Genomic DNA, 21,250 nt, shown 5'->3' on the forward strand with positions numbered 1-21,250 from the left:
CAAATAGCTCCTGGTTGATCGTTGTGGTCCATAGCAAAATTACATTCCTAATTCATTTGTAATCTATTTAATTCATTATCACACTGACTAACATTGAAAGAAATCGATTTTACTACCTTATGAAGTTATGTGGAGTTTCTCACTCTTTGGCGGGAATGCGAGCAGATAAGTGCAAATTATTATATTTTACTAATTAAATCTTTCTTCTATTCTATTCCGTTCGTTTTTAGTGTGTTTAAAAACAAAACATAAGTAGTACTACTACATTTGAACATATTTGTAATAATTAGTATAAAAACTTGCCTTACGAGAACGTGTTATCAAACAAGTAGAATCTTATGAATCGCATGCTGTAATTGAAGCTACTTCTCGTAATTAACATTTGAGTAATAAAAGAATTTACACCGTAAATTCAATCAGATGAACGGTACACAAAGGCATACAAGTAGGAAACTGAATAACTTTAATTTAGTTAATGTATTATTTACATTTAAGGTTCTCTTTATGTTCCTAATGCGTAGTCTCAGGTTGAGTAGCCATATTGTTGTCTGTTTGGTTTTAATTTCCTGAAAGTAAACTACGCACCATCACGTGATTCTTCTCATTGCTCAATACAAACAAAAATAAAACACTGGCTGCAATTAACTTTTTATTTTTTATAAATCATTATTGAATTTGCGTTTATCAGGATCACCAATAGCGTATTGCTTGTCACACGTAAATGATATTGTTACGGCGTAACGAGTCCCGGACGTTACTTTTTCAACATAGTGTAAATTTTCTTTGCCGCTAGTGAACATGCTGACGCGTCCTTTCCTGGGTTCGATAGTTCTGTTATATTTTTCGTCAATGAACACAAACCTTCCACCTTTAAAGTCAATATTGTAGTCAGTTAAGTATAAAAGCGTGGTATAGTGGAACGATTTGTAGGTTTCCTGTAAAATAAAATATAAATTCAATAAATTCAAATAAAATCAGTGTGCTTAATGAGAGTTTTTAACGTTCTCTATAGCGTAAAAGTTACCTCATTTTTGTATGCAGTTTGAACAGCGCGGCAAACGTAGGCAAGCGATCCTATTCCATACAAATGTGAGCTAACTTTTACGCTATCGAGTCTATAAAGCGGCACGACACGAGAACCCTCTCATCGTGGCCGCCGGTAACTACATTCCCGATCCGGCGGACAGAATGGAAAGCAGTCGACGTCGCCCAAAACACGTCATCTCGGATCCTCCCGATCCACTAACGGTGCTTTTAGGTACTTCAAGCACCGGTCACCGTTCTCGTCGAACCCGTCGCTTGCGACGAAGGGCTCGACGAGTAAACTAACTCTCAGACACAGCCCACTGAGTTTCTCGCCGGATCTTCTCAGTGGGTCGCGTTTCCGAACCGATGGTAGATTCTGCGAAGCACGGCTCTTGCTAGGGTTCGTGTTAGCAACGTCATCAGGTTTGAGCCCCGTGAGCTCACCTACAAACGTTAGGGTTACGCTGAAATTGCCCCTAAGGCTATCAGATTAGGAAGGAAAAAAAAAAAACGCTATCGAGAACGATAAAAAACTCGCACTAAGCACACAAGTCGTCGTGGCCTAAAGACGCCCGTATACTCGCAAGCGACGCCGACGTGACTATCCTGGTGTTCAAATCCAGCCGATAGGTACTCATTTTTCTAATGAAGTTCGTACTTTAAATATATTATGTTCAATAAAAATCGAACCCGAAACCGAAAAAAATCCCTACCTATTCCTTGGTAGCCTAAGAAGCTATTCCAGCTACGCGCGGACGGGTAGGTAGGTGAGCTCACAGACTCAACCTGAGAAATTTCTAACACTAGCCCTAGCAAGAGCAGTGCTTCGCAGAATCTACTTCTGAATCGGAATCGCGCCCAATAGAGATGATCCGGCGAAACACTCAATTGAATAGGCTTTGCATAATTAACAGGTTGACTGACGAATTTTAGATTCTTTGCCCAGGGCCTAATATTACCCATCCTGGTTTTAGGATTAAATTAGCAATGTAGGTATCTAATGCAATGCTCCGATAATTATTGTATTACAATAAATTGCATTCAAGAGCAGACCTTATCATTAATTAAAAAAAAAAATACCGGGAAAAGCACGACTCATATCAAGCGATTTTGTAAGGGATGCTACTAAAAAATTCAAAGCAACTATGAAGAACTGGTATTCTACTAAAAAGTGGTAAAATATCGTTCTGTTTGCGTTAATTCAGTTCAATCTAACTCATTCCGGTCATCCTCCTCCCAATAGTAAATTAACCCTCAGACAGAGCCCACTGAGTTTCTCGCCGGATCTTTTCAGTGGGTCGCGTTTCCGATCCGGTGGTTGATTTTGCGTAGCACGGCTCTTGCTAGGGTTCGTGTTAGTAACGTCGTCAGGTTTGAGCCCCGTGAGCTCACCTACTAGTTAAGATTACGCTGAAATAGTCTCTTAAGGCTCTCAGATTAGGTAGGATAAAAAAAAACTGACTTACTGCAATAGATACTGGATACGTGATTATGTATAATGTTAATAGTTAATGTGTTTATTAAAAAAAAAATCTAATTATGAACTTTTATTATTTGTTGAATCGCGCCGGTCACTGGTGGCCAATATGGAGCTACCGCCAAGTCGAGTGCCAATTACCGATGCCTCCACCCACGGCAGTCAACGTGTTAAATATACAATTGAGACATAAGGCCCCAATTCTAAACGTACATGGCGATATTCACGGTGGGATGTCTCGATAACCACTTAACACCAGCTAGGTCGTGAGTTCGTTCAACCCCAATAAAAAAATATATATTCATGATAGATTACAAGACTGAGAAGTAATATTTTAAGTTTTGTAAATTCTCAAGAATGGGATGGTTCTGTAAAAGAAACTCAATCCATCCAATATATCTCCGATATTAGAGATATGATAGCCGGATCTATGATTTCAACTCTTCAAACTGGACATTTCAAAGGCACTAATAGTTTCCATTCGACCATTTTTAGGCTGAAATACCTGTTCTCCAGAACAGTTTCAAGATACAAACACTTACGATTTGTAATTGTATCTTTTGAGTAAAACCGGATTAATTATTTATCCCAATCTTCTTAACAAGTTTAAAAGTTGCTTATAGCTAAATAGGTAAGCACTGGCATTCTTATGTACCTAGGTAGAAAGATATTTCAGCAAATTCAAACACTGACTTATTTTGACGTTTTCAACATTCCAAACAATATTTATCGCGAATTAGTGAAAAATTATCGTAGATTTGTCAGTATTTGTTAACGTTTAAGATTAATATTATCGTTAATTGATTAACATTAATCATTAGTTACGTTTCACACCAAATTATTCGATATGTAGCGTTGTAAGCACACATAAGCGTAGAGGTGTACTCTTCGTATATATTTGATTGGTGGTAGGGTTTCTTGCACTATACTCTATTCCAATTAGAAATCTCATTTGACAATTCTTAGAACGTACCTAACTCTTCACGTTTCGAATTATTTGAAATAATAATCATTTTTTGTTCATGGTCGTAAACATCATTTACAAATACTCAATCAATCTAAATCATTATAGAATTAATTCACACACACATTACCTACTAACATAATAATAACATCTGTCTCCTGAGAGTTCGTAATTGGAATAGAGTTTAATAGTTACCACCACTCTACCCTTTTCAAATCGTCGTGGCCTAAAGGATAAGACGTCCGTCCGGTGTATTCGTGTGGAGCGATGCACCGATGTTCGAATTTCAGGCGGGTACCAATTTTTGTAATGAAATACGTACTCAACAAATGTTCACGATTGACTTCCACGGTGAAGAAATAACATCGTGTAATAAAAATGAAAAACCCGTAAAAATTATAATTTGCGTAATTACTGGTGGTAGGACCTCTTGTGAGTCCGCGCGGGTAAGTACCACCGCCCTGCCTATTTCTGCCGTAAAGCAGTAATGCGTTTCGGTCTGAAGGGTGGGGCAGTCGTTGTAACTATACTGAGATCTTAGAACTTATGTCTCAAGGTAGGTGGCGCATTTACGTTGTAGATGTCTATGGGCTCCAGTAACCACTTAACAACAGGTGGGCTGTGAGCTCGTCCACCCATCTAAACAATAAAAAAAAAACTTATTTTAACAGCACAGCCGTTGTACTATGGAACTGAGACTTGGAGCTCATATTTCAAGGTGGGCGGCGGAATTTACGTTGTTGATGTCTATGAGCTCCTTGAGATTTACCTTAAGACGTGAGGTCTAAAGGACTACTGTATTGTAACAGTTGTCCCAGACCTCACCAACTGGAACGCCCGGCTGCTTCTCGGCAGAAACAGAGAGGATGGTGGTACAAACCATTGGTGGTAGATAATACAACAGTAAATACCGGTTTGCGATCCCAGTGCGCAGGTATACAACTCAGAGAACGTTGCTATCCATTCTCTGGTGAATCTCTTATCGCCTCTTACAACACCCACGAGAAGAGAGGGAGTGGTGTCATTTTAGATACATACAGCCAAAAGTAAAAAATATTTTAGTCTCTTACTTTATCCACATGAGGATGCCAGTATTCATCATGAACTGTTACAGCTTCCTTTGATGTTATCTCTGAGAAAAAAGTTGGATGTGTCAAATATATTTTTTCTGGGTTAACTCCGAAATAATGCCCTATAGAATACTTTATTTTGTTTTTGACAACCTGTAATATAATAAAATGATAAATAATTATTATTAACCAACAAAATAAAATTAAATTTAAAAAAGGCAAAAAAAAACATCCTTTTTCACATTTCTTATTTAAATTGAAAGGTTGTTAAATTCATAAAGTAGGTACTTGTTTGAATGGCTTTTGGCTCAAATGCCTTCGAGGTTCAATAAGGGGCGGGTGAGCGAGTAGGTATAGAGTTAAACCCCTGAGAGGCTGGGAAAGGAAGTTAAATACAAAATAATAATACACATTAATATTATGTATCATATAAAAAAATTAAAAAAGGTATAATAATCTTATATTACTTTAAATCAGTCTCTGTAATTATACACTCTTTATCTAACGGGTTCTTGATACGTTAATTAAATGAGTTCCCTATATTTCGGCATTGTGTCAACCGCCGTGATGACGATCAAGAATACCCGTTTGATAATAGTGCATGCAACGTACATAGCCACGAAAATTTAAAACTTACTTTGTAAGTTGTAAAATCCTTTTCTGTGAATACATTTTTTCCCTCGGATCTTTTATAAAAATTGATGAAATGTTGTCCCATTGACAAAGCCCCACTGTGCAGATCAAGAATAGAGGCTCCCCCAGAGGAACCTCCATATTTTAGACCCTTTTTTGCAATCATGAGTAGTTCGTCGACTTCTTTATCTGTAATAACTTTATCAGTGACGAACCTCTTGCACTGCTTCGGGAAACATCCTTCGAATTTATCAATTTCCCTCAGATACGCAGATGAACATTCAACTATCTGGCCCTTACCAGATATTACTTCATTTTGTTTGGCAAATATCTTAAAAGCTCCATCGTTTGACGTAAAATAAACTATAATAAGTAGTGAAAATATTACTACTGCACGAGAGAGTACTCTTAGGGGAATATTGCTTTTTGGGGATCTGAAAATTATTATGATTTAGTTTAGCTAATGTAATTATGATGTACAATATCGCAGGAGTGAAATGTTATTTGGTTTAAGCGAAATTTTTGCGACTTTACAGGAGAGCTATTCAAAGTTTACAATTTAGTGAATATATTAAACAAACTTCTTCAGCTATGAATGGGGTAAGCTTAATTGAAGTTCAATTAAACACACCCAATTGAAAATAAAACGGATCTTTAATTACTTTTCTTTTTTTTTAACTATGCTGATAGCCTTTAGAGGCTATTTCAGCTTCACCCTAACGTTTGTAGGTGAGCTCACGGGGCTCAAACCGGAGAGTTGCTAACACTCACCCTAGCAAGAGCAGTGCTTCGCAGAATCTACCACCGGATCGGAAACGCGACCCACTGAGAAGATCCGGCGAGAAACTCAGTGTGCTGTGTCTGTGGGTTAATTTGCTTGTCGAGCCCTTCGTCGCAAGCGACGGGTTCAACGAGGACGGTGACCGGAATTTAATTACAAAGATAAATGTCGCGTATTAAACGAAATGCCGCTTAAACCAAATAGCCTTTCACCCGTCGAATTATTAAGATGTTTTCTTGATATCAGACAATCAAAGGCGAGAACCACACTCCTGGACACATTTAAAAGACTTAAAAAAAATGTTTCTTCTCCTTAAATCCCCTTAGAAAAATAATAATTTGGGAATGATTTTATCTACTATGTCTATTCTTACGTTCTGTCATACGCGAAATATTTCGTTAACTTCCCATTTTAAACTTAGGCTTTGTTCCCATCTTTTACTTAAAAAAAAAACCATATTTGAATGCCACATAAATTTCGACTCTGTGTGCAGAGAAATAAATAATATTTTTTTATTGCTTAGGTGGGTGGACGATCTCACAGCCTACCTGGTGTTAAGTGGTTACTGAAGCTCATAGACATCTACAACGCAAATGCGCCACCCACTTTGAGATACAAGTTCTAAGGTCTCAGTATAGTTACAACGGTTGCCCCACCCTTCAAGCCGAAACGCATTACTGCTTCACGGCAGAAATAGGCGGGGTGGTGGTACCTACCCGTACGGACTCATAAGAGGTCCTACCACCAGTGAAAAACTGTATTTGACCTGAATTAATTTATAGTTGTCTGCTAGAGTTCTTTGCCTTGAAGTTCAGGGTAATTTTGGTCACCAACACAATAATTGCTATGATGAAACTTTGAATGAAGTTTTATTCACAAATGAGTCCAGTTTTAGATCTTTAATCCCGTGGTCTGCCTGAATATACTATGGCTATAGTTGTCAAATCTTTTAGATACATTGAAATAAACGCAGAGGGTAGGCAGTGCATTCACAACTTAAAGCCATACCTGACTCTGTTAATTTTAGGGATATTAAAAATGCACAACTGAAATCATGGAATGTATACACTCAAAAATTTATTGAGCCTTTGCACTTGATTGGTGATGGTCACCGCTTATTTTGATTAGCGAGAGTCACCTCTTTATTATAAAGGATTAATAAATTTTCAAGAGCTATTGATATGTGAAGAATTTCCTATTAATCGCACTATATAGTGATAGCTCTAAGTTTTCTTCAGTGTTAAAAGCTACCAGAATCATTTCATTTTACGATTCTGTAGTCTCAGAATAGACTATTCACAAATAATACAGCATACTGAATGCTTTAGAAGACTGTTTAGCTACTGCAATACATTAAGCTTGTTTGCTAAAGAATGAGTGGTTTGCTTCTATGCAAGTACACAGTGGACAACATCAGGAGTGCAGGCACTTTTAATTAATAGTGTTAATTGCATTTGGCAAAAAGAAATACTTTTGGTACTTTAACCACTATTAACATAATGAAGGTACATGCTGATGAACAAAAACCTTCAAATTGAAATTAATTTTTATTATTCTGATTGTATTTATTATTTTGAACTCTCCATTTATTTTTTTATTTTTTTCGTTGGTGAAAGGAAATATATTTTATCATAAAACAATCTTGGCATCCATTTTCATTCCATGAACAGAAATTTTCTGTCATCTCTTGACATATTTTACATTTCTATGAAAAATAATACTTTTGTTTTTGAGAGAAAAAACTTACACTGTCTTGGTTTCACCTTCTTTGGTTTTATCTTTATCACTAATACTGTTATTTGGAATGTTTTTTGTCTTTCTTTTTCTTGTTTCACTCATTGCACCTTTCTCTATTTTATTATTTTACTATTTCTGTGTTACTTTATTATTTGTACCGTTATAATTTTTTAGTGAGTGTATTATTTTATAATAAAATAATTTGTAAGCGTGTGCTACTAATCCTTTTTGAAATATAATTAAATGTTTTCGTCGAAAACGCTCTTCCTATAGCCTGCATCGGCGAAAACCTCCATAATTATTCTAGTTTAAATTCATTTTTTTATGCTCGCGAACACCACCTCTAAGTTCATAAAATTTATGAAGACTGCTAAAAGTCTAAAAGTTCGAAAAAATAAAAATATGCTATGTGCATCAACTAGTGTTGGGAACAACAATCAGAATTCAGAATACTAACAAAAACGAAAAAAAAAAATTCGAATAAGGATGTAATTCTCTAATGTTAACATAATTATAGTTAGGTACATCAATTTAAAAGAAGTGAATTGCGAAATTCAATAAAAGTAAGAATTGTGTTTTAGTGAAATCGAGTCAAGTAAAAAATTTGTATTCCTTTAAATATTATGTACAATAATTTACAAAGAAATGCAAGTCGATGAAAGAATAAAATAAAACCCGTGAAGAATTATAATTTGCGTAGTTCTAATTCAGTTGAGACATAGCCCTCAAGATTTATGGTGGGTGGTGGTATTCACGTCGGGATGTCTGAAATTTTTGTATTACTATTGAATTTAGTTTTAAGCGGTTGGCACTGAATGGAAGAACGAATTCAAAAATAATTATTGATGTTAACCTGGTACATACTTTAAAACATATTTAGTCGCTTTACCTACTTTATTCTACACTAGCAGCCCGCTATATTTGACGTTGTTTTATTTTTTTAAATAAAAGAACACCTTTTGCGGCTTAATTATAATAGTTAAACATATGCTGTCGCGACATTTTTTGTAAATAATAATGTGTTCTACAAAGTCGTAGCACATTATTTTATTCTATAATGAATAGTTTTCGCAGGCACGCGATGTAAAGAATATTTTAGGTAATTTTTTACACCTTGGGTTATATTATTACAGTTTTAGTAAGGATCCCTAATTTTTTCAAAAAAGATTATGCCTATGTCACTCGGGAATAGTGTAGCTTCCAAAAAGTGAAAGAATTTTTCAAATCGGTTCAGTAGTTTCGGAGCCTATTCAATACAAACAAACAAACAAATCTTTCCTCTTTATAATATTAGTATAGAAGTATAGATAAAAGCGACACGTAACTGAACAAGACACTCTCAGCAATTACCCTTCAAAATCGTATTCTTACAGTTTGAAACAATTTTCAGTTTTTTCAACAAAACCTTATTTATTTTGTTTTATTATTCACCTTTGATGTGTGAAATAACTCAAAGCCCACATGATGTTAAGGTGGTTACCGGAACCCATAGGACATCACAGCGTGAATGTCTTCACACTCCATGAGACATGAGGTCGAAATAACAGTTGTATGTCTGAAGAAAGTAGCCTCAGCTGCGTTCTACATTTTAGACTTTGGTGTATTTACCACGAAGCAGCTATGTGTTCTGACACATAACTGGAACTCGACTTAAACTGGAGGCTTTCCACCGATTTGGAGCCGCGTACTACAATCAATGATTACCTACAGTGGAACATTTTAAATGATTGGATGCTCCATACACTCCGCAGACTCTGTTACGCGGAACATATATAGCGGAAACGCCTGAAATGCTTTACGGATTATTTTTCAGATGGTCCCATCGGTTTCGCAGACATTGATATTATTATACTATATTTGTGAACTAAGAATCTATTTCTAAGCAGACATACATATAATACCGTGTGTGGAAATCTTGTGTGGAAAACCCGTCTCTTATTTTCAAAACTTCCATATTTTTAACATGTTACATTTATATATCTAGCTCTGACAGCCAACTTCAATAATTGATATATAGAATAATTATGCTTTTTAGCACGCAAGAGACATGTTTAAGATGTTATCGTGGTAGTTAACGTCTTGTTTCTTTTTATCTGATCTATCGCAAACAATCGCACAGGAAGTAGTTTTATTGTTTATCAAGCCAACGATTCGTGTTATATAGTTGAACTGTGTCCATTAGACGGTAATCTATTTTCAAAGCTGTAAGAAGATGAAGCGTTCCATTATTTTGGTCCTTTTTACTGCTTACTTACTAAATTATAGTTACGCTCAGGACCCGCCAGCTCCCCCTCAACCACCTGAAGCAGAAATTTTCAGTGACTATTCGCATACCTTAGGGAGGGTATGTATTTATTTTGAACTATTAGGGTTTGATAAAATTCGAAGCAATGTTTCTATTATGACTGTGTAAAATATAGTTCTTATTTTTATTAATTTGATCATAAATCAACTACTTATTAAAATGCATATAAATTCGTCTAGAAGTAGCTACTTAAGATATTTTCCTTACTAGTTTTTGTAGATTTAAAACTATAATTGACTAATTCCAGGTTGTTAGACAAATGCCAAAAATGCCATCACCACCTCCACCACCACAAATGCCTAACTGGTTCGAGTTTAATTCACGTATGAAACGAGATGCGAAAGGTGTCGGCGGGTATATGCCGACTAGAAAAGGATAATATTCGATTACACTTGACAACAAACTGGACCCTTATATTGATGAACCTGGCTTGTGTTATACGTTTAAGTTTTGTTTTCTAAATATTAGATATGGTGTTTGGTTTATTTAGTATGTAAGGTAAAATGTTGGTTGCAGCAAAATCAATGTCACCTGATAAATAAATAAAAACTGACAATTTTAGTATCAGAAATTAGATCAAAGATATTTGACATGAAAAACAATTTAATAAAGTTTCTGTTGAAGTTAACTAATGATTTTAGTACTAGAGCTTTGAGAAATTATTTGATAAAGTATATTTTTCTCCAGTTATCATTGCAATCGTCGAGCTTATCTTATTGAAAAAACCCACAAAAACGAACCGTTCGTTCCCAGGGGTTATATTACCCAATTAATAATGGTGAAAGTTCCAGCTCTGAAATTTACTTCCCGCCGTAGTATCCCGTCATCAATAAATATAACAGCCTTTTCAAAAGAAATCTATAAAAAATATTAAATAAAAGACAGTGATTTTTTTTATTGTTTAGATGGATGGACGAGCTCACAGCACACATGGTGTTAAGTGGTTACTGGAGCCCATAGACATCTACAACGTAAATGCGCCATTCACCTTGAGATCATGTTCGAAGGTCCCTGGTATAGTTACAACGGCGGCCCATAGAGAAAGATTAAATATAACCTCGGCTGCCCCACCCTTCAAACCGAAACGCATTCCTGTTTCACGGCAGAAATAAGCAGGGTGGTGGTACCTAACCACGCGGACTCACAAGAGATCCTACCAGCAGTATAGGTCCTACCACCAGGTGATTTAGCTGTGGCTCTAGAATTGGTGTTATTCATGGGAAATGGTAGCATACTCCACCGGTCACCGTCTTCGTCGAACCCGTCGCTTGCGACGAAGGGCTCGACGAGCGAATTAACCCATAGACACAGCCCACTGAGTTTCTCGCCGGATGTTCTCAGTAGGTTGCGTTTCCGATCCGGTGGTAGATTCTGCGAAGCACTACTCTTGCTAGGGTCAGTGTTAGCAACACTCCGGTTTGAGCCCCGTGAGCTCACCTACACACGTTAGGGTGAAGCTGAAATAGCCTCTCAAGGCTTTCAGCATAGGTAGGCAAAAAAAAAAGGTAGGATACTCTTTGTACATGATGTTAATTGGGCTGTTCGTATCATCGATTTGCCATGAAAAAATAAAATCAGACTTTCCTCTCAGACCTAATTCAACAATTATGTAATTATTGAAGAACCACTAAATAAAAAAAATAATGCAAGTCACATTTCGCTCACCGCACTACCGGCAAAAAGGCTCAGACTAAAGTAATTGTTGTGACCATAAATAACAGGCCTAAATTTTTAGAATGCAATGCACATCACTAGTCATGAAAAATGTCACCGAACTGAAATTATTAAAAATAAAATAAATTGAGCACTACATAGGTACTTACATAAAATAAAATAAAATGTGTTGGATGACATTTGGTATTTCTTCGTAATAAATAAAGACCACAAAAATGTTACGAAGTATTTATAAAGTGTCGGGAACGGTTAAAAATATAAGCACCAAAGTGAAATTCCCAGAAAAATTTAAAGGAACAATTATTGAAAAATGGGCTGATTACTGGAAGAACTTATTTATTGATTATCGACAAATGTTGCAAGATTTAAGGAGTGATATACAAGATGATCCAATGAAAGCCATGAAGTGGACAACTGGCATCATAACCTTTTATCTATTATCAAGAAATAATCCAACAGAATGCGATTTTAAAGACAACTTGAAAATTATAAATAATGAAGTCGGACTAGTAAGTGAAGAATGTTTAAATCCAAAGGCGGTCGAACACTTGCGATTTTTAGACACCTGTTACAATCAAGAAGTTATTCATTATAGAAGCTTGGGAATTTTATCTGTTATGTATACCTCAGAATTAAGCAATTCCTGTGACCTATACAGGGCCCATTGTACCTACACGAAACCAACATATTTCAGTTTCCCCTCCCGTATCGTTGATATTGGATTCATGGGGAAATGGTGGAACTTGTTTATAAAATCTACAAACTATGATGTTAATTATTAAATGGAAGTTTTATGGTTTGATCTTGTACTTATTATTATGTGAAAGTTGATATGTTTATTGGCCTGTCTGATAATGAAATATTCAGTACAGTTGAATAACACAACTATCAAAATTTTTGTACTTTGGGTGGTAAGATTTACTTCTTGTGCATTTAATGACTGAACACTGCATCAGCTATGTTGTTTAAATATTAAAGCCTTACAAAGGCATGCTGTAATCTGTAAAATATGTATTAAAATCACCATTGAGATCACAAACATTCCCTTTGCCTGTTTTGATAGCCACATAAGCTTAACAAAAAACATTCAAATGATCATGACTTTTTCATTACAAAATAAAAAATAATAATTAATTAATTCTTATAATTTTACACAACATGCATGTAGATGAATTTGTATTGACAAATAAAATGTTTTCTATTTCAGGTATAAAAATTTAGGTAGTTTTTTTATATTACTTCAGATTCTATGTCTATAAAAAAAGTAATTCTGTATTGTACTTAGCTGCTGCAACTCTTTAAGATAATTAATATGCTTCTGAATATTCTAATGTTCTTTATATATGATTTTATATATTTGTTCATTCAATCTCGAGATCCAGATTATACAGCTGCTTATTTACTTTAATGAACAAATATTTAGAACACAATAATATATAATTTAGAATATACAATTATATATTGTCACAAGTTGTTAATCAACCTGTTTAATGGAATATTGACATTTTTATCATCTTCTAACAATAGTTTACATAGTAATGCGGCCTCTATTTAATTTATCAAAAAAATACTTCAACCAACAAAGCAAGTTCTGTCACATGTGAAGTGACAACTCATTACTTGTAAATTTAAACATTTGTCATAAAGTAGTACTCCCAACTTCAAAATACTATAATTAATATATTTGAAACAACATGAGATTAAGTAATGAATAAAATAAGAACAACATTGAACCATAATACTGCCTTTAAAAAACATCAAAAACTTATGAAAACTTTAATTAATACCATTGTAGTAATATTAATAGTAATAATAATAGATTCATTTAAATGAAATGAAGTTTTATTTAATTACTAGCGACCCGCCCTCGCTTCGCTTCGGAAACATTAATTTTTTTTATTGATAGTTGAGTACCGCGATGCTACCCGCGGTTATTGTCGTACCGCGGGTGTCCGCGGAGCGAAGCTGGTCTAAAAAAAGTTGCCAAAGTTACTCCTATAGCATCACCTACCTGTCAGTGAAAGTCCTGTCAAAATCGGTACAGCCGTTCCAGAGATTAGCCGGAACAAACCATAGACCTATATAGTAGGGACACGACATATTGTTCTATACGTACTATTGCTTATATAAATAGCACCCATTTTGAAGGCACACACATAAACATATATCTATCTCGTTCTTACTCAGCACTTTAACTCGCAGGAAAACAATATAACAGTATTTCAGTGCGTACATAAAATGAAACATGAATATACGTAAATGTCTCCGTCTCCGTCTTATGAGGCCGAAAATCCGCCATGTTTAGCGCGCCAAATGTCATTGTCACGTCAGTTCGGCCGTCTGTTTTGGGTTGACATTATTTATTGACTTTGATATCGATTTAATATGATTGCTTATATAAAATTTCTTATTTTATCATGCTTAAAACATACAAAAATAATAATTAAAACATATTTTATAGGATCTCAAGAAAGTCGATGCCCCAAAACTATTATCTATTATTAGAGGCGACTTTCTCTTAAGTCAAAGTCGATGGGCGGAGCCATTGACGACGAGCACTCACGTGGACTCGTGACGTCATCTGGAGGGGCAACTCGTCATCTGGAGGGGCAACCGACCGACCAGCGGGGACATCACGCCACCTCGGATCACTTTTGCTGGAAGCGCGCGCAGCGTTCACTTGTCTTAGATTTAATATTCTGTGTCGATCGTTCCAACCCACTTTTGTATTTTTTTTATTTATTCAAATTATTAAGCCGTTGCTAAAATCAGAAGTGGGATAGGGCTTGTGCCCTATCCGCTTTTGGGTTATCCTGGCGTACAGTTTATTTTTAAAATTTGCATTAAATTAACAACGTAATGACCGATATACGTGTAACTGGAAGCAGGGTAGGAGGACGCTCGCATTCGCCGAATGTTCGAGACCAATATTGGAGAATCATATTGGCGCGTTTAATTGCTTAAAACTCAAATGTGAACGTTGCGCGTGAGTCGAGCCCGCTAGGGTAGCAGATAGAAGACGCACGTCCCTCGACCGCGGACGGTGGTGGCGCCGGACCCGTGGTGGCGTTGGGAATCACATCACCGCCGCCGTCAGAGTCCCGCGCGTACGACGCTACAGACAGGATCATCGGAGCATTAAGTACACTGTCCAAAGTAAGGTCGAACCATTTTTATATTTCTAATTTTGACCCCAGCGTTAATGATATCGATTCTTGGTGCGAAGTAGATTTTTTTTGTCGGATACCCTCTTATGAAATGTAATAAATCACCAAGTAACTAGCTCAACGACTTTATCACAACCGACCTTACGGTCTATTTTTATTGACGCGATAGAACATGCTGGAGACTGAATGCTCAGTTTCGATGGGTGGAAATAACATTCGAAGGGTTCAAAATGTTACTAGTCGGCACACTCCATCAATACGTCAATTAGACAACAGTTCGACTGTCCAGGTCGGTGATCATGCAAACGGGACGCCGTGTTGTTCCATCGCCGTGTCGATTGTACCCGCGTTTGAGAATAGATGTAAAATAGTTCCACCACGCGTTGTGACAATAAAAAGGCAACTACCACATCAGCACGGAAGTTAACCGAATCCTTTAGATTCGTAAATTCAGATCGAGCTCATGGTTACTTTATTTCTAAGTTTTACCCTGCCGTGCAATACATAGACACATTGTGTAAGGAAGTAGAATGGACTAGATCCTTAACTGGGAAGGCACTGAGTATTTGTCACGAGTTTTGGGCTGTCTTAAGAGTGATGAGCGTACTTGGTTACACGTGTGATTGTCTAGTGACCGGACGTGGGGTAACTTCGTAAAAGACTTTAAGCCGTTGTGTCCGCGAAAGTTAGAGTATGCCAATATTCTTTATAATGCTATGCAATTAGCATCAGATTGCTTTGCCTCATACGTCGAGTGCGCCAGGAGATCGTTGCTCTGTATTAAGATGGTCAGAGGTCTGGCTGACAAACTCGGAACTTTAATAATGATACGGGGCATAATGGGCCCTCTGGTTGCCTCGCGAACGCTAGTCTACAGATTCACGAGTTGATTTAATTTTTGGTGGAGGTCAGGTTAGGCCGAGTCCTCGTAGGGTTCAGGCACTAGTTGAGTCACCAGTGACGCGTAATGTCAAACATTCTTGGGGTTGACTGCATGCTTCCAGAGATTTACGTGGTAACATAGTTCACGTAGATGTTGTAACGTGGTAACATAGTTCACGCAGAGATTTACGTGGTAACGTAGTTCACGTAGATGTTGTACCGTGGTAACATAGTTCACGCAGAGATTTACGTGGTAACATAGTTCACGCAGAGATTTACGTGGTAACATAGTTCACGTAGATGTTGTACCGTGGTAACATAGTTCACGCAGAGATTTACGTGGTAACATAGTTCACGCAGAGATTTACGTGGTAACATAGTTCACGTAGATGTTGTAACGTGGTAACATAGTTCACGCAGAGATTTACGTGGTAACATAGTTCACGTAGATGTTGTACCGTGGTAACCTAGTTCACGTATATGTTATGACGTGGTAACAAAGTTCACGTAAAGGTGTGACGTGGTAACGCAGTTCACGTTACGAGTGTATTAGCTTGACATGTTAACTTGGCCATGTCAACCAGACTTTACTCTCACAGTATATTATACACCCGATATGGTAACAGTGCCATGTCGTCAGTACATCTAACGTAACTCAACAAGAGCCTACTATACATGAACACACTGAAATGTGATGTAAAATGCTCACAAGAACTACTAACTATTACTAATGGTTCATGGTACCAAAATCATGATTGTAATGCAAACAATCTATTTCTATGACGATATCATAGAACACCCCGATAGAAACGCTGTGCACACAGTGAGTACTGCATCGTCAGAGATTGAAGACGGTCATGACATCGAGGTGAACGTGGACGTCCACCAGTCAGGAGAGGCCGTATTAGAGGCGACTTCCTCTTAAGTCAAAGTCGATGGGCGGAGCCATTGACGACGAGCACTCACGTGGACTCGTGACGTCATCTGGAGGGGCAACTCGTCATCTGGAGGGGCAACCGACCGACCAGCGGGGACATCACGCCACCTCGGATCACTTTTGCTGGAAGCGCGCGCAGCGTTCACTTGTCTTAGATTTAATATTCTGTGTCGATCGTTCCAACCCACTTTTGTATTTTTTTTATTTATTCAAATTATTAAGCCGTTGCTAAAACTATATATATTTAAATTCATTATGGAGCCCTCATCCGAAAAATCGGAAACCATTTTTCGGTCGGAATCTATTGATCATGACACTAATCATAAATACCTCTTTAAAATATGTCATCAAAACATATTTAGACATTCTGTTTAGATATTTCAGGAAAAAGGCTACCGACAAAATCTCTTCGGAACTATTTAAATAAAATAGTTTTATTCCGCAGTGAGTAAAACACTATTGTCAACTCGTTAAATATTTAATAATTGAGTTAATTTAGAGAGGAAGTCACAAGGAATGACGTTTGTAATTTTATTAACGAATAAATGTTCTGTAGGTGTTTTTTTTTTTCACGCGGTCCCTTGATAAGTTTGAAATTTGAATCACTCTCAAGCGAAAGTGATCCAAATGTTGCGGCGCACCTTCCTTGGGGTGCGCTGCGGTAATATGTTACGGACTTTAGAGTCAGCAAAACAATTAAAATAGATTGTAATAGTCTAAGAAAAACACGTACTTAAAATACGATAACATTTAGCATGCTAGAAATGGGCTGATGGCTTTGAACTACGCCATATCTTTATGTTTTGCGACAAACGACAACTTTATAAAATCAGTGTAGCAACTTTTAAAAATCATCATATCGTTTACTTGGCAAATTCGAAGGACGAACTTGTCTTAGATTTCACCCATCTAAATCATATCATATTTGCACATAACAATATACCTACTTACTTCCCATTAAAGTATAAATTCTACAAATAAATAATACTCAACAATACTTAAAATAAAATGAGCCAAGAACGTTTATCGATAAAACCTGATAACATTGAAATCTTTTGTACAGCACTAAAGCCGCCATGTTTTGTGGCCAGATGACGTCACACTGGCACGAAATTTTGGTTGACGTTTCATTTCCATAGGTTTCCTACTTCATTGGAACAAACAGACAGACCGACAAAAATGGTAAAAATGTTATTTTGGTGTATGTACCGTATATACTTTGGCCATAAATATTGTTACAATTAAAAATAAACAAAATATTACATTTGAATTTGGAATATGTCATTTTTATATGATTGCTCATTGAGTTTTCTCATTTTGGCGCCAATACATTGTACAATATTTTGCGATATTAATATGGAGTGGGGTGATAAAGAGAACCGAATCGCTGTGATTGCATTACACAAAGTAGGTATGGAGCCAAATGCAATTTTTAAAACTCTTCATACGCTTGGTATTAGTAAAATGTTTGTGTACCGGGCTATTAATAGGTGCAATGAGACCTCCTCTGTTTGTGACAGAAAAAGATCTGGCTGTCCACGTAGTGTTCGTACGAAAAAGGTGGTCAAAGCAGTATGGGAAAGAATTCGAAGAAATCCTGTCCGAAAGCAAAAGATTTTATCTCGGGAGATGAAGATAGCACCTAGAACCATGTCGCGTATTTTAAAAGATGACTTAGGACTTGCAGCCTATAAGAGACGTACTGGTCATTTCTTAACAGATAATTTAAAAGAGAATAGGGTGATAAAATCGAAACAACTACTGAAGCGGTAAGTACGCAAAGGGAGGTCATAGAAAAATGTTGTTTACGGATGAGAAATTTTTTACAATTGAGCAACATTATAACAAACAAAATGACCGTATTTATGCTCAAAGCTTTAAGGAAGCTTCCCAATTAGTCGACAGAGTGCAACGTGGGCACTATCCGACATCAGTGATGGTTTGGTGGGGTATTAGCTATGAAGGAGTGATTGAGCCATACTTTTGTGAAAAAGGTATCAAAACATCGGCACAAGTGTATCAAGATACCATTCTTGAGAAGGTAGTTAAGCCCCTTAACAACACCATGTTCAATTACCAAGAATGGTCGTTCCAGCAAGACTCGGCGCCAGGTCATAAAGCTCGGTCTACGCAGACTTGGTTGGAAACGAACGTTTCGGACTTCATCAGAGCTGAAGACTGGCCGTCGTCTAGTCCCGATCTTAATCCACTGGATTAAGATTTATGGTCAGTTTTAGAGAGTACGGCTTGCTCTAAACGCCATGATAATTGGGAGTCCCTAAAACAATCCGTACGATTGTCAGTGAAAAATTTTCCCATGGAAAGAGTGCGTGCTTCTATTGATAACTGGCCTCAACGTTTAAAGGACTGTATTTCAACCAATGGAGACCACTTCGAATAAGCTTTTTATACTTTAAATTGTTTTATATTTATGTATTAAACTAACACACTGTAAAAGTAATAAATGTTATTTGCATTTGTCTCAGTATTTATGGCAAGACTAGGTATATTCATATGCATGTAGTAAAAAGCGGTTATTTCAATATTACAAACAGACACTCCAATTTTATTTATATGTATGTATAGATGAAAAGTCTGTGCAAAATTCAAAAGGAGTAAAGAATGATCACATTATATAATTATAAGAATATTGAAAACAGACTTCAAGAGTGAAATACATCTATTAAAGTTAACTGGTGTATGTGGATGGGGCATTAGTCATTGGCGTTAGTTGCTCCAGTGCCGTGACAACGAAAGCTGGCGTTTCAGAAGGATCAGACTTCTCTAGATTATTATTATTGTCATCTCACATATCAATATCATTCTGATGGCAAGTATTGCTAAAAGAATAAGAAATCAAATCCTCAGAGCACTCCCTGTAGAACATACGGTATGGGTCTCCGAGTGGACCAATTGAATTGAATCCAATTCAATCAATTGTTAGCGCGTTCATTGCGAAGAAGACTTTTCGTCTTGGTGCCCTAATTCCAAAAGAGTAAAAGAGAGTATCAGTAAGAGTCTTCCATACAGCAAAATAGTTACAACTGAACAGTCTTATGCTAAACGCAACTTCGTGTTCGCGTGGGGTACTGTCTTCAAATAACAGTTATACTTATTAGATTCTATAAATCATATATCATCAGATATCATCTCTTGGTTGTGCAGAATGACTTCGATTTTCTGTGATTCTATTATTGTGTTCCTGTTTACAATCCCACCATCGACCACAATGTTCTATCACATCAACCAGTTACTACATGTATGTATGTATATATAAAAACAGAATTGGCTTAAATAGATAGATATTAAAAGGGGCTTCCATTAATTATGTACGTGAGGCTTTTTTGCGAATTTTTCAAACCTCGACCCCTCTTTGTGAGATTTCGTAAGATTTTCCTCAACTCTCACACCTTGCCTTAATCTCACGCGAGATTCTTAAAAATTTATGTTTTAGCTGCGTTGGATTATTGAGAAAAAAAATACAAAAACACAACTTGTTCTATTACGTTTATTGAAGACTAGCAAAGACTAGTATTTGTGAATATTACAGTAATTTAAAATTACCATCATAAAATTAAATAATAAACAAAAATTTAGAAAATATTTATTCTAATTCAGTCAACAGAGACTCGTTAACGGCCTCAAGAGTGGCTACGTACTTGAATCAACATATCCAAGTGATTTTCAATAAAATTTTCTGCTCCTTCAAGTTGGCTCTTAATTAGCCATTCTAAGCCGTTGTCGCTTGCACACAAAAGCACAGTAGCTCGTCTTGTGACAATCCGCGAGGGTTGCAATTTGCGCATTTGCACAGTACCTACGTGCAGGATGGGCCGCACGCATGTCGATATTCTGCGACTTTTTGCGAAGGTACATATTGTGATTTTGCTATTTAAGACCCCCTTTGTTGAGTTTGTTCTAAATACATTGTACTTTTCCCTCCATTACTGACGTATTGGCGGGAACGCGAGTGAAATTTTGTGATTTGTTTTATTTTGTCTATTTAGCGTTTCTTCAGATTTAAGTGTATAATAACAATAGTTTATTAACTGTTTAGTATCTGTGAAAGTGCACAAATGTGGGAAAATGAAGCAAAGCCGCTGAACGTAACTTCTCGGGATCCTCCAAAAAGTCCACTGAAAAATCTCGGTAAATGACCACAATTTTACTGAGTTTATATTTCATTTCATTTCTTAATATAAATTTTCATATAAAAAAGTTTGAACATTAATTACAATAAGACTTGACCTAAGGGTCTTAGTTACCAGGTCATAAAATCCCTTAAAAAATCCCTTCCATTACTGCTGCTAAAAGTATTTAAAATGAGATAAAGTGGGTGAACGAAACACCCCCTCCTCAAATGAGATCGGAAAGATTTAGCTCGATCCCCTCCCCCTTAGAACACCTTACGTAAATTAATGGTCGTCCCCAAATAGAATACGTATACTTTATTGAAATCGATAAATGAGCTCAAAGGCAAGAAATGTTAGTTTTTCATTTTCAAAATACACATAATAAATGTATTAGTATAATAATGAACATGATAAATAGGAAGTAGAAAGCAATAAAAAAAAAGTAGTAGGTATGTTCGATATAA

General features: G+C 36.4%; 2 protein-coding genes and 1 long non-coding RNA gene across 4 annotated transcripts; 2 read left to right on the forward strand and 1 right to left on the reverse strand.

Moving 5' to 3' along the window:
* Positions 1–636: 636 nt before the first annotated feature.
* LOC101736724 (2-oxoglutarate and iron-dependent oxygenase domain-containing protein 3) lies at positions 637–13,908 on the reverse strand. Of its 2 annotated transcripts, none has more exons than XM_062674662.1 (4): positions 13,679–13,908; positions 5,175–5,604; positions 4,538–4,690; positions 637–935 (listed from the first exon to the last, which is right to left on the reverse strand). In XM_062674662.1, exons 1-4 carry the CDS (start codon positions 13,765–13,767, stop codon positions 657–659), a joined length of 951 nt encoding a protein of 316 aa, XP_062530646.1. In that variant the 5' UTR covers positions 13,768–13,908; the 3' UTR covers positions 637–656. The 2 variants fall into 2 exon arrangements, with proteins under 2 accessions (XP_062530646.1, XP_004929738.2); XM_004929681.4 differs by lacking the exon at positions 13,679–13,908 and adding an exon at positions 7,699–8,163.
* Positions 9,740–10,621, forward strand: LOC134200852 (uncharacterized). Its single transcript, XR_009975930.1, has 2 exons — positions 9,740–10,032; positions 10,241–10,621. It is a non-coding gene; the product is annotated as an uncharacterized LOC134200852 (long non-coding RNA).
* On the forward strand, positions 11,069–13,502 carry LOC101744136 (mitochondrial import inner membrane translocase subunit Tim29). The gene has a single exon (XM_004929561.5). It carries the CDS (start codon positions 11,883–11,885, stop codon positions 12,447–12,449), a length of 567 nt encoding a protein of 188 aa, XP_004929618.1. The 5' UTR covers positions 11,069–11,882; the 3' UTR covers positions 12,450–13,502.
* Positions 13,909–21,250: the final 7,342 nt, after the last annotated feature.

Source organism: Bombyx mori, chromosome 21 (genome assembly GCF_030269925.1).
Source record: "Bombyx mori chromosome 21, ASM3026992v2".
In the NCBI taxonomy this organism is placed as follows: Eukaryota; Metazoa; Arthropoda; class Insecta; order Lepidoptera; family Bombycidae; genus Bombyx; species Bombyx mori.